The 12527-nt window shown below is 39.4% G+C and overlaps 1 protein-coding gene across 2 annotated transcripts in view; it reads right to left on the reverse strand.

Annotated features, from left to right (window-relative positions):
* Positions 1–12527, reverse strand: part of TAF4B (TATA-box binding protein associated factor 4b) — a 70666-nt gene that overhangs the window by 15012 nt on the left and 43127 nt on the right. Inside the window, exons 12-14 of one of the 2 annotated variants that reach the window (XM_064654741.1) lie at positions 11605–11730; positions 10605–10661; positions 7668–7809 (exon numbers count right to left, since the gene is read on the reverse strand). In XM_064654741.1, coding sequence (XP_064510811.1) covers positions 7675–7809; positions 10605–10661; positions 11605–11730 — 318 coding nt within the window. In that variant the 3' untranslated portion in view covers positions 7668–7674. The remainder of the gene's footprint in view (positions 1–7667; positions 7810–10604; positions 10662–11604; positions 11731–12527) is intronic. The other variant, XM_064654732.1, reaches the window with a different exon arrangement.

Raw genomic sequence — 12527 nt, forward strand, 5'->3', positions numbered from 1 at the left:
ATACAATCATTCACTTACCACACACACTATTCTTGCTTTTGTGTGCAGTGTAAACACTTACAAGGTTCTTTATCAGAATTCACTGAGTTCATTGGGGTTTTTTTTCCAAATATACAGTACTGCTTTCAAGAATACTTTAGATACTACAGATTTTAAGACTACTAGTGTTCTGCAAACGTCTGAGGTTAACTCTAGCTAGCCTACTTTCATAAAATGTTTAAGATAAACTTTCCTTTAGTCTCAGTCTTGAACATATATCTTTATATTCAGGACCACACTGCAACCAATCAGAGATGGGGGAAAGTAAAACTAAACCTGAAAAAGTAACTTGCAACTTCACAAACTCTGTGAAAGGTTGAGGCTTAGAAACTACTTTTATGTGACATCATCACTCCCTGTGATGAAGCAGGAGCAATGAAATGCTTAGAATAAGCACTAAATCTCAGCAACAAAATGCTGAGATTTTTTGGCAGAGGCAGGTGCTGACTCCCAGCCTCAGCTGCCCAGGCCTCCAACACCTGGAGCCACTCCTCCTTACAGGGAGCTATGGAGTATCCCTGTAGAAGTAAAGTACACCTTCCTGCTAGCAATGTACTTCAGTGAGCACAATGGTCACATGTACACCACAGTCTTCTTGCCATAAGAAGAGGCGTTAAAACATGCCATGCACACAGAATCCCTCTGGGGAAAGATTAAATTCCAAAAGGCTCCACTGACAAAGAAAACCAGAAGGCGAAAGATAATTTGCTTTACTTTTAAGAACCATTACACTTAAAGTAAAAGGACTTTTAAAACCATTAAACTTAAAGCAAAACCAAAACAAAAGCCTTTATTAGCCTAACGTTCTGCTTCCATCCCTGGGAGTCATTAGAAAACATATCCCCCTTCTCTCTCAACCCTACAAAACGCATACCAACCAGCTCTACTGTAGTTAGACATGTCAGAAACGTGTGGCTGCTGAACACCTCTGGCTTGAAGCAGCATTGAAACAAGACCCCCTCTCCTTTTAACAGCTGATGTTGATGGGCAGCCATGGTCAAGTCTGAGGAGGAGACACAGAGCTATGAATTAAATAGCGAGAGGGCTTTGGGTTGGCATCAGCATGGGGCGGAAAGGACTGGGCAGGTCAAGTCTCTGATAGGGGAGTACCAGAATGCTGCTCTGGCTGAGGATGGGTAGTGCCTTTGCACCATCACCATTTTTACCCCATGCAATTCAAGCAGACAAAGCAAACTGTTGGCACAGACATCCTGCAGGAGTGAGCACTGCTGCTGGAGGGCAGTGCTGGCAGAGAACCCACTAATAACAAAGGAGAGGATGACACTTGGGGGATGGTATGCACTTTCTAGAAACAGAACTGCTGCATCTTTGACCAGGCAGTTCCCAAGACAATGCTGGAAATGCATGTCATTACTAACGTCTACTCTCTCCAATACATTTTCCACCTCATAACCAGTCAAAGGATTTTTCAAAAAATACAGAATCTGACCAGGGTTTTGGAGCAAAAGAAAAAAAACTTCATAGTCTTATTGCATTCTACACATCCCAGGGATTTTTCTGAGAACATAATTAAGACAAATGAATTTAAACACTCAATCTCCATAATGGACTCAACAGATCCCCATTAAGTGATATGGGCAGGCATCCAAATTACCCTGCTCAAGCCAGCAAAATCATCTTTTCATCAAGTTTTGTTCCATTAAAAAGTGTGAGATTAAATGTCCAAACATTGTGTGAGCAGTTAAAAGCACAGGATAAGGAGAAGACAGGCAGATAATGCCAAGGGATACCCAAGGATACTGGCTGGCTAATTACTGCCAGATTTTCCTAAACAAGATTAGGAAAGACCAAAAGGCAACTGTGTAGAGTCAAATCTTTCTTTAACAGTTAGGTTTGTAGCACATAAGTTAGGGAAGAAAAATCACTGCAGCAAGTGACAGTAAGAGTAGTAAATACACTTCATCAAAATACAACATAGAGAAGTTGCATCTATTGTTTGCCTTTTAGAGGTCAGTTAATTAACACTGGTGTCTTTGACTACAATAGGATACAAATAGAAACTGCCACACCCAGGTGAAATCATAATGTCATACCCATCTTGAATTTTTTCCTTGAAGACAAAAGGGTGTGATGGCAATTCAAGAGGAGCAGGGCGAAGCTGCATCATACATCAGACCCCCAAAGGACCAGGTTTCCCCTCAACCTGACCTACTTTGTCTGCTGAAAGATGCTGCTGTTCCACTAGAAGAATCCAACACATGCTCTGTTCAAAATTCATTCCTCAAGAAGGGCATTGAGAGGGGACAGTCTCATTTGCAAGTGGCAAATGAACGTTCATGCTCCTTCCCCCCCTTCCGATTTTCACATATGCTAAGAATTGCAGTACAAAGAGTTCTAAAACCCTGTGTATAAAGATCAAATTGCTATGAAAACGTCTCAGAACTTGTAAAATAGTCTTTGTTGCTGCTGGCCTTTTTAATAATAAAAATAGGGTTTAAAGTCTGGTCTTGCAGCAAGCAGGAATCTCTAGGGTGACACAATAACCATTTTAGTTAATCTGACCTGCAGCACAAATCAAGAAATAAGGTATGTTTTAAAGTCCTTCCTTATAGTGAAATGGCATTTGCAGCACGGCTGTAATCACACAAAATGAAAGGTTTTAAAATTGACCTCTCTGTTCTTCACTCAGTCCTCTGAGAAAAACATTTCTTTTTCTGCTCACAGAAATTCTTTCTCACTTATGTCTCATACTCTGCATTTCAGAAAATATGCAGTATCTATTTTTACTATTACACTAGTGACATTTTTGAGGCATTTTAATATTAAAAAATAAATTTCGAGTTGTGTAAGAAGACAAGAAGTACTTCAGCTATGAGATGCTATGAGATGCTGAGACTTTTACTTAAAGCAACACTGCAGATTGGTTTTCAACTCTTTTGGTTACAAAGTACATGCTATGTGGTTGTCCAAACTATCAAAGCCCCACTAACTGAAGTTATACAAATCTCTATATTTTCCCTAAACAGGAAGAATCCCTTGGACACAACTGATGAAAAGTATATGCTACTACAAATAAAGCCAACTAATTCACACCAGCTAATCCATGATGTGTACAGCAGAGGGTGGCTGTATTATCAAAGGAAGGGGAAAAGGAGTGCTACCTAGCTGAACACATGTTCACCTTGGAAAAGGACTAAATGAAAGCCCTCGTGTCTGGTCACAAAGCATCCAGCACAGGATTCACGTATTTGGTAAAAGCTTTCACAGCAGACAAAAACCATGAAACATTTACTCGCTAGATCCTCAAGAATGGTTTTACCAGGAAAGGTTTTTCTAAAGGCAGAGATGAGATAATTTGTATTATTCAGGGCTCACAGAGCAGTAATAGGGCTGAGGTTAAAGAAAAGCCAAACAGGTGGCACTTCTCCAGCACAATGCTGGAGGAACTTACGCTTAGAAAAAAAAAAAAGCCATAAAATTGTCTTGGCAATGCAGTAACAAACAAATAACAGCCCCATGGATGTAAATGAGTTCAGAAGAAATGCTGGCAAGACAGATGTGGAAGCTAAACACCACAATTCTGGGCTCGATATAATTAATACAAAAGAAAGACTAAAAAGTAGATGTACAAGATACTGGGTTTAATATCAAGCAAAAAGTGGGGATGTCTTCACATATGACATTATAGGCAGATAAAGTACAGGACAGATTAAATAAATATTTAACGTAACAGAAGAACTGGCAGGAAAGGAAACTAGGGAAGGCTGAAGACGAGTTAATGTATGCCTAAGGGTTATGTGTGCTATCCAGCAATAAGTAGACCAGGAGTAATAAAAGCACTAAAGTAGATGAACAAGAATTTGTATAAGACTTGCGGGGTAAAAAGGCAAGGAATATGGGCATACAAAAGAGGCAGAAGCTCCCAATTCTATCAGCTCCCACAATAAAGAAACTAAACAATAAATTAACAAATATTAAAATTCAAAGAAAGTAAAAGAAACTGTGACCAAATTTTAACATCTACCATTTTTTGCATCTGTGAAAAAGGAACCTCAAGACCTACATATGCCCTTAACTACATATTTTTAAAGAACTAAATACTGAAGTACCTTTTTAGTGGAGCCACTTATTCCACTGAAATGGCTTCTTTTTCTATTAATCCTTTTTTTCTGACCAGCTTTTTCAAGCAAAGTTTCACTGGGATTCATTGTGTCCTCCATTTAATGCTTTGAAAGTTGTCTACTCTTCTCAGTTGCTTCTCCCTTCATTGTCTTTGCAAGAAAGCACTGCAATTTTTTCACAGTCCCTTTAAGCATTTTAAGGAACTTGTGAAGAAAATTAAAAATAAACCTTAAAAATCTGTTTTCAATCCCAAGCCTCTTGCACTCGTTGTCATAAAACTCAATGAGCATTACTGCCTCCAGCCTCTACCTTCCCTATACAAAATTTTCTGCCCTACAGGTTGAATGCAGCTGAATAGCAGACTTCTCATATGGGGGACATTCTCTGAGGAAAACTGACACTTGGAGGCTGCATATTTAAACATTTACCACCCTCTCCTCTTGCCTATAATGCAATTTCTCTTCTTGCAATTGCTTCCTTTCAAACTGTTTTAATTAGCCATACAATTAGTTTCCACTGACTTTTCCCTCTGTTGTAATTTAGATTTAACAGCAGAAAGGCAGAATAGCATGCCCTGGTTTGATACGCAGTCCTAACTTATAATAGAACTGTATGTAATACTGTAGAATTCTTTCAGGATAATATTCCACATACATGCTTCGGTGGCAGAACAGTCCCTACTGTGGCTGTGTCCCCCAAGCCCAGATGCCCTGTCTGTCTAAAATTAAAGAGTGCAATAAAATGTTTCGGAAAACAACAGAACATTTTTCCAGAATAGCCATGAAGCAATCTACCCACAGAAAAAGGAAAAAAAAAAAAAATCTTTCAGCTGATATTTGACATTTCCTAATATATAAACAACTCCACACAAGAAAAAAAATCCAGGGCACAGGGACTTTGGGACTCCTTATTTTGCCCATTCTTGCTAAGAATTTCCTCTGTGTGGAATATGTATTGCCTTTTACCAGTTTTTTTGTTCTGCTTAACAATTACTGATACATTCTTGTGTTTTCCAGAACACCTGGAGCATGCTTTCCCTTGTGCGGTCCCATCAGCTTGCCTTACCTGGAGGCCCAAGGAACTTCTTGGGTATCTAGCATCCAGGATCAAGCTCTGCATTTTCAGAAACTGTCTAGGCTACTTTTGTTGAAAGGCCAAGAAATAGACTACAGCACACCACACCAAAACCTTGTTCCATAGTTTCTGGGTCAGATACTATCACATATGAGAAGACTTCTCAATGACCCTGAGCACATCTGCCTTATCACAACATGCCTTATCCAGCCCTTGCTAGACATTAACACCAATCACAGTTCTTCCAAACGCACAGTAATGTAACACTGTATTCATTCACTCACTCACGAGGTCTCCAAGTTAGAGAAAGTTTAAGTTTTTCTTCCACCTGCCAGTCTCTCCATCTCATCATTTCACCCAACACTCCTTCTCGACACAAAACTCTCTGGATTCTCCATTATCATTTTCTTTTTGTACTTTTAGCCCTAACATTTCCTCTATTAGCAAGTTTCTAATGTAAGGCCATACTTACAAAAAATGTGTCCATTTTCTGTCTCTCAGAGAAACTGAGAAAAGGTTATTTGAAAATGCAAAAACATGCTTAATGGAGTTTTGTGGGGGTTTGTTTTTCACTAAAGATACTTATTATCATCTTTCAGCCAGATGGTTTTCGGGTGGTTTTCGATGCAGTGTCTCAGCTGCTCTTTTCTTAGGTTTCTTCAAAACACCAATATGAATGTCACATAAACAGGCATTTGGTTTGCTTTTTAGCTTGCTCAATAATCTAACGCTTTACAGGATTTCCATCCCTGATTTTCTGCAAGACTTGTAGCACACCAAATCTCTGATGATAGCCTTCTGTTATTTGTAGGACTACACTGCAGCTAACAAAATATATGTCTTTTCAATAATAGTGCTTTTTTTTCCTCTAAAACCATGCAGAAGCAGGCAAGAAACACTATAGAACAATAAAGATAATATAAATCAGGTAATTAAGCAGAAGCTCTCAGGCTGTCACTGAAGGCTCATAAAAAGCAATGAGATCTTATTTTGCTTGCAGCATCTTGTGTTTGCTTTTTTGAGAGGTCATGGTTAACTTTTCCCCTGCCACAAGAACGGTCTTAAAGAATTTGAACGATTAGGTCCAGAAGACTAAATATAGAAGCAGCACAAGAGGTGTGGGGGGAAAGGAAACAAAGAGCTTGAAAATCTGGGTTGGAGGTGGTAGGGAGAGCAGCAAAGAATCAGGTTACAGTTACTTGTTACCTGAGAATATGACGGGAAATAAGGGAGTTAGGATGGATATATGAAACAGGAAAAAAAGATGACTGTTGAAAAGATACTACAGAACAACTAAAATTCAGTCATTACTATGTAACTACTCAGAACTCACTGGAATCATGCTGACTCTCTGTTTGATGTTTTTGATAGGTTTGTTCAGTCTCTATAAAAACCCTAGGGTTTGCTATTTTCCTCCCAGTCAGCTGATACTAAAGGTATTGAATTTTCTCAGCATCTCATCTACTGCTGTCTTGTATCTGTGTCAAAAAAACGCACAAGCATGTCAAGCAGGCAGGAACAAATGAGTGGGAAGATCTATGCAGTCATAAGTGAACAGAGATGCTGATAGAGCAAGGAATGGGGGACTCAGATCTGCTGCCCACCAGGTGCTTGCTCCACACATTTCTTCCCCTTGCTCAAGATGTAGCTGCTCACCTTTATCCACTGATAGATGCTGCAAGGTGACACAGAGTAAGAGCAGAGATAAAGCTAGCTACTATGGAAATAAGCTAAGATGCTATTAGTAAAATATCTGTTCACCTGCTCAACCCAAAGCAGCAACCTTGCTCACAAACATTCTGAAAGGTTTGCCCAGGCTCAGCCTTAAGCTTCCCAAAGCCATACTACAAAAGCCATAATACTCACTTTAAAGATGAGGGGCAGAAGTACAAAAAAATTAGGAAAAATTTCTTCACCAAGAAGGGTTGTCAAGCATTGGAACAGGCTGTCCTGGGAAGCAGTTATGTCAGCATCCCTGGAGGTATTTAAAAGATGTGTAAATGTGGCACATATAGGGACATGGTTTACTTGTGGTCTAAGACTTGGCAGCACTGGTTGGACTTGATGATCTTCGAGGTCTTTTCCAACCACAATGATTCTAAGAGATCAGGTTTATATTTAAAATTATAGTACACACTGTTTAATACAGACATTTTTACAGGTCTTCTGGGATGCACTGTTCATATGACTTGCTTGCACGTTTGACAGTATCCTACAACTACTCAATTTAAGTAAGCTCATTTCACAAAAGGGATGAAGCCACAGATGAACTATAAATACAGCTTCAGGAATTGCATTGACTGAACATTTTCTTTGTAACTGAAAGTACTGTAGAAAGTAGAACAGGAAATAGCAGAAACCACCTAAAAAAGTTATGGTTTAATAGTGCAAGCATCAGGGACAATGAGAGGACTGTATCCTGTCAGTCTGAAGAGGCAGATAAGGCACAATGAAAAACAGGGTTAATTTACCCAGACTTCAGGAACACCGTTGCACAAAGAGCTGGTCCATGAGGAGAGTAAGGACAAAATTCTTGAGTGCACAAAGCAGCAGCTTGGGGCTAACCTTGCAGCTGTCTCTGAAGAAATGTGCACTTTCCATAGGTATTAAAATCTGCCGAAACAGGTGAAAAGGGGAAGTAAATAAAGACTTAATTCATAGCAGGTTACATAGACTAAGAATACAGGAAAGTAAATGACTTAGTATAGGGGAAGTTTGAGGCAATAGGTCATGCAAAAAGGGATGAAAAGGTCACGGCAATTATGTACAGCCTTTTGGATAAAAGAATCCACTGCAGAGTCTCTGGATGTACTTCCAGCAATGTTAAGACATTGCCTCCAGCTGCTGGATGACAGCACATCCTGGATTTATAAGTATTCATTGTTAGGATGTACACCCTGCATTTTGGGAAACTTTGCTTTAGAACATGCTACAGTGCCATTACCCCCCACACTCTCCCTTCTCCCCGGGGGTTACCATAAAGATATAAAAGACAGCTTTGATGAAGGCAGGTCCGCATTCCTTCTTAAAGAACTACAAGTGGACAATCAGATCAGGCTTTCCAGTGGATACTGAACCAGACTGACCTGGAAAAGATCTGATTCCAGCTGACAGAGTTATCAAAGTTTCCAAGTCTGGTTTCTTAGGAGCAGACTACAATCACAACATGACAAGACAGACAGACAAGGGTAAGCCATTTCAGACCTTCATCCCAGTATTCACCATGCTTTAGTTACCAGTTGTAGTCTTGGAATATTTGTTGATTTTTATTTTGCTCTTATTCCAGTTCTATTTGTGTTTGCATTTTTTTAATGCAAATGTGTACTGACCATTTACCTCCTAACTGTCAATAAAGTGCTAAATTTTTCCAGCTGCATTTGCTCTCATTTCCACTCAAGCTCACAGATAAGAAAACATCACTGGCACAAAAGGTGGGTTTATTCTCCATGTCAAGCCTGGAGAAGCTTCTGGCTGACTCATTCTCTGGAGAACGAAGAGGGCAAGGGAATACCAACACAAAGATCTGTGTTGTCTCAAGAGGCACATTTGCCTCCTCTTCTTTTGGTGAAGCAGTTGGAGACTCTCACTCTGGGAGCAGTACAGCATGGAGAAACATGCAGGACAAGTGTGAGGCAGGCTGTGTTAGCCTGGCACAAGATAAGATGAAGGAGGTGAACTCAACACATAGTAGAACAACAAGCACTAAACTTACATGCCTTCTTCGCTCTTGTTGGCTCCTTTTTTGTACACCTATATGCTACTTTTTAAAAGAAATCTCATTAACAATATCAACTAATCTAAAAAGAGACCCAAAACACATACCTATACAGAGTATTTTTCAAGATCCTACATATTATTGTTAATAGAACAAGAGAAAAGAAGCTGCATAAATGAATTACTTTGCTGTCTTTTAATAAAAGAAAGAATGCGTAGAAATAATGAGATGATGCAGAGGTAAAGTCACCTACAAAATAAGACAGATTAGCATCACCCACTGATTGTTGATCCTGGTGGCACTAGAGGCAAACTGGGAAGGGCTTTAGGGCAACTTTGTACTCACAGATTGTAGAAATGAAGAAAGAGTTGTAAGCAGAAAACAAAGAATTAAAACATAGTAAAGCAAGCTCCTTCTCTCCTCTTATTTTACAAATTTCTTCTACTACGGTGCAAATCCAGAGCATTGATTCGAATACTATTTTACTGGATTTCCATTTGTTTTGCCTGGGCTCCTACATTAATCCAAACAATAAGGGCCTTTAAAGCATTCATAAATAACCTGCTGCTGCTGCTGGCACCTAGGAGCCAAGTGCAGCAATGTTAAGCAACAACAAATTTCATAGTTCAAGAGGCACAGTTAAGGAAAAAGGTTGCTCAGAAAATCACTCTCATTTAGCACAAAGATCCTTAAAAATTGCATGAAATCAGTCAAGTAACTATAGAAACCAATTTCTTCAGCTCTGTATCACACGTCTCACACCTCAATTGTCTTTATTATCGTCTGCTGTCAGATCCTTAATCAGAAATGTGAACAGGCTTGATGATTTATTCAGCAGGGAAAAGAATCTGTAGGTCAAGTGAAAAATTTCACACACACATACACACGCACACACATCTTCAACCTTAGGTACTTTCATTTCATTCTGTTCCCAGTAGCTCTGGGGGCAACTCCAGTGAGATCCAATATTAAGGCTCAATTAAAATAAGCTCCAATTAGTGGAGCTTTTTTCTCTCAGGCTAGAAAAGTCAGGAAATGGATATTGGGAAATGTAAAAAGTCAGCTACTGAGAGGAGGCTGCAGACATAAATGAACTTATTTGTTGATTTCTACAGTTGCTATGCAGAGGCCTCTGGGAGTAAAAGCTTAACCAGTCTAAGCTATAAACTAAAACCCCTGCAGCTAAACATGAACTGTGTGAAACAAGGGCTCCATTCCAGAACAGAAAACTGCTGGGCCCAGAAAATTAAAAGCCAGAGGCGTTTTCCATTTAAAACTAAATCCCAGTACCGCCTCCCAGCCAAAGAATTATAAGCAGTATCAGATTTACAAAACGAACAATTACCCTGGAAAAATGTAGCCTATTGTACAGTCCCAGATGCTAAATCTCAAAGTTTCTTCTTTTTTTTTTCCTAATCCCACATTATATTCCTAACAAGTGTACTGCTGCAGTTTACAAAGGACTGTTTCTAGACAGGACTGAAACTGCAAAAATAAAATGTTAAAAAAAGAGAGCTCATAATTCATTGACCTCATTTGAAGCACTGCCCTTGCCTGTGGCAGTTCCTGTCCTTCCCCAAGGCCTCTGCAAATGGTATGCAGCAGCAAAATAAACCCTGACCTAATTGCCAGGACAGGGCTGCCAACCTTCTCTCAACACACAAAGGCAAGCATGGTAACTGCAAAGTCCTACCTCTTTCGCTTTCTGCTTTAACCGCAGTTGCTCTGGATCTTCTTTATTGGAACGGCTCTAGCAAAGGAAGAGGAAAAAAGATTGAACAGAAATTACTGGCATCCAAACACCATCGTATCCGTTAAATATTTAATAAATGACAATTTTCTCTGGTGATTGAAAGATTTAGCTCCAGGGGTGAATGCCTCAATCCAGACTGGCTTCCATCCCCCTCCATGCACATACGTGCACACCCCTCCTCATCTGGGCCGGCTGCCTCTGCTCTAGCCTGAAGCAAGATTAAGCTGAAAATGATGCTAACACTGTCAGTCAGGTCCAGTCTAGGCATGATGTTGTTCATGTCAGCAGCAGACACTTAAAAAGGACAGGAAGTACAGGAAAGAAAGGGAGTTGTATTCATGCAAGCACAACGCTGTTCTTTCAACTCTAGATTAGGCTTCCATCCAAGGGGCTCCAGAATTCGGACTGAAAACAAACAAACAAACAAAACCCAAACAGATGATCAAGCCACACCTGATAGAGCAACATCTACAGATTTTTTTTTTCTGCTTCTATTCTGGAGCAAAGAGAAGGGAGAAGAAAGGTACTTATTCTATACTACAACAGCTCCATCAGGGCTTCAAGGATGCTGGGCTAGCCCTCTGATCTTGACTGCAGAAAATAAATACATCTGGCAGGGTGGTGGATCTCACCAGGCTTCAGTTTCAAAGCCAAAAATGATCCAGGAAGGATATTTTTGGCTTTTTATTTAATTTTGACCAGTAGGAATAATCTCAAAAGCAGAGTTCACCCCACCACACATTTCAAAGAACTCCTGTTATTTTTTTTTAAAATGTAAATAGGTTAAATCCTTTTCTGTAAAGCCTAAACTGTCCTAAACATTATGAATTTCCAGCAACAGGGTTAATGGTTACTACATTTAAAGCAGAAGCAGAAGAAACCTGAAGATGTTCACCAATCTAGAGGACACAACTACTTCCTTGGAAAGCAAGAATCTTACCTTGGCTGCTCGAAGCAACATTTCACGTTCCTCTTCATCCTTTCTCTGCTTTTCTATGTGATCAAGCTTTTCAAGAAATCTCAGCTGTGCTCTGGTGTCACTACATACGATGTACTTATCACTCCCCTGGAAAAAAGAAGTTTGTTATAGACAACCAGGCCTTTATATACACAACTAAAGCTAATAAACCCAATGGGAACAATTTGAACAGAACAACACTATTTTTCAAAGCTGAAAAGTGTAGCCAGTTTTAGAAAGACTTCAGGTGGTAGGTAGCTATTTACACATCTCCTCTCCACTGAAGCATGTCTAGGTGTCTGTGACTAGTAAGAGGTTATTGAACAAGTGCCATTAAAAACATCTACTCTATATTGACTAAAATTACAACAGTCTTCCCTAACCTTAGTTAAAAGACTAAAATTTTGTTTTAAACCATCAACTTCATATCCAGTAAACATATTTAGGAAAATATCCTTTCCCCTTTAAAGAGAGAAAAAATTAGAATTTGACATTTTAAGTTTCTAGTGTTTTGTGTTCTAGTTTCAGTCATTTAATGCAGAAGTTGAAATAAGCATTACCTGGTATTTCCAAAAAAGTTTTATGTAGCGGAGGGGTGGTTTAGAACTAGTTATAATGAATCTTGGGGGTGAAGATATGGTTTAGATATGGTTAGATATGGTTTATTATAGCTTTAAGAACACATATTTTTGCCTCAGTGAACGCCCTCAAGTCATAGGATAGTTTATGTTGAAAGGTAACCCAGGAAAGTTATCTGGTCCAACCACCTGTACAAAGTCGGGCCAGTGAATACTAATGACTAGTTCCAACAATCACTGGACACACAGGCATTGAAACAAAACTAGGGTCATTTTGGTCTCAAGAGTAGCAATCAGTAGTTCATTTTTCATTCCAATTTTGCCCTC

Source organism: Pseudopipra pipra, chromosome 1, assembly GCF_036250125.1.
Source record: "Pseudopipra pipra isolate bDixPip1 chromosome 1, bDixPip1.hap1, whole genome shotgun sequence".
NCBI classification, from domain to species: domain Eukaryota; kingdom Metazoa; phylum Chordata; class Aves; order Passeriformes; family Pipridae; genus Pseudopipra; species Pseudopipra pipra.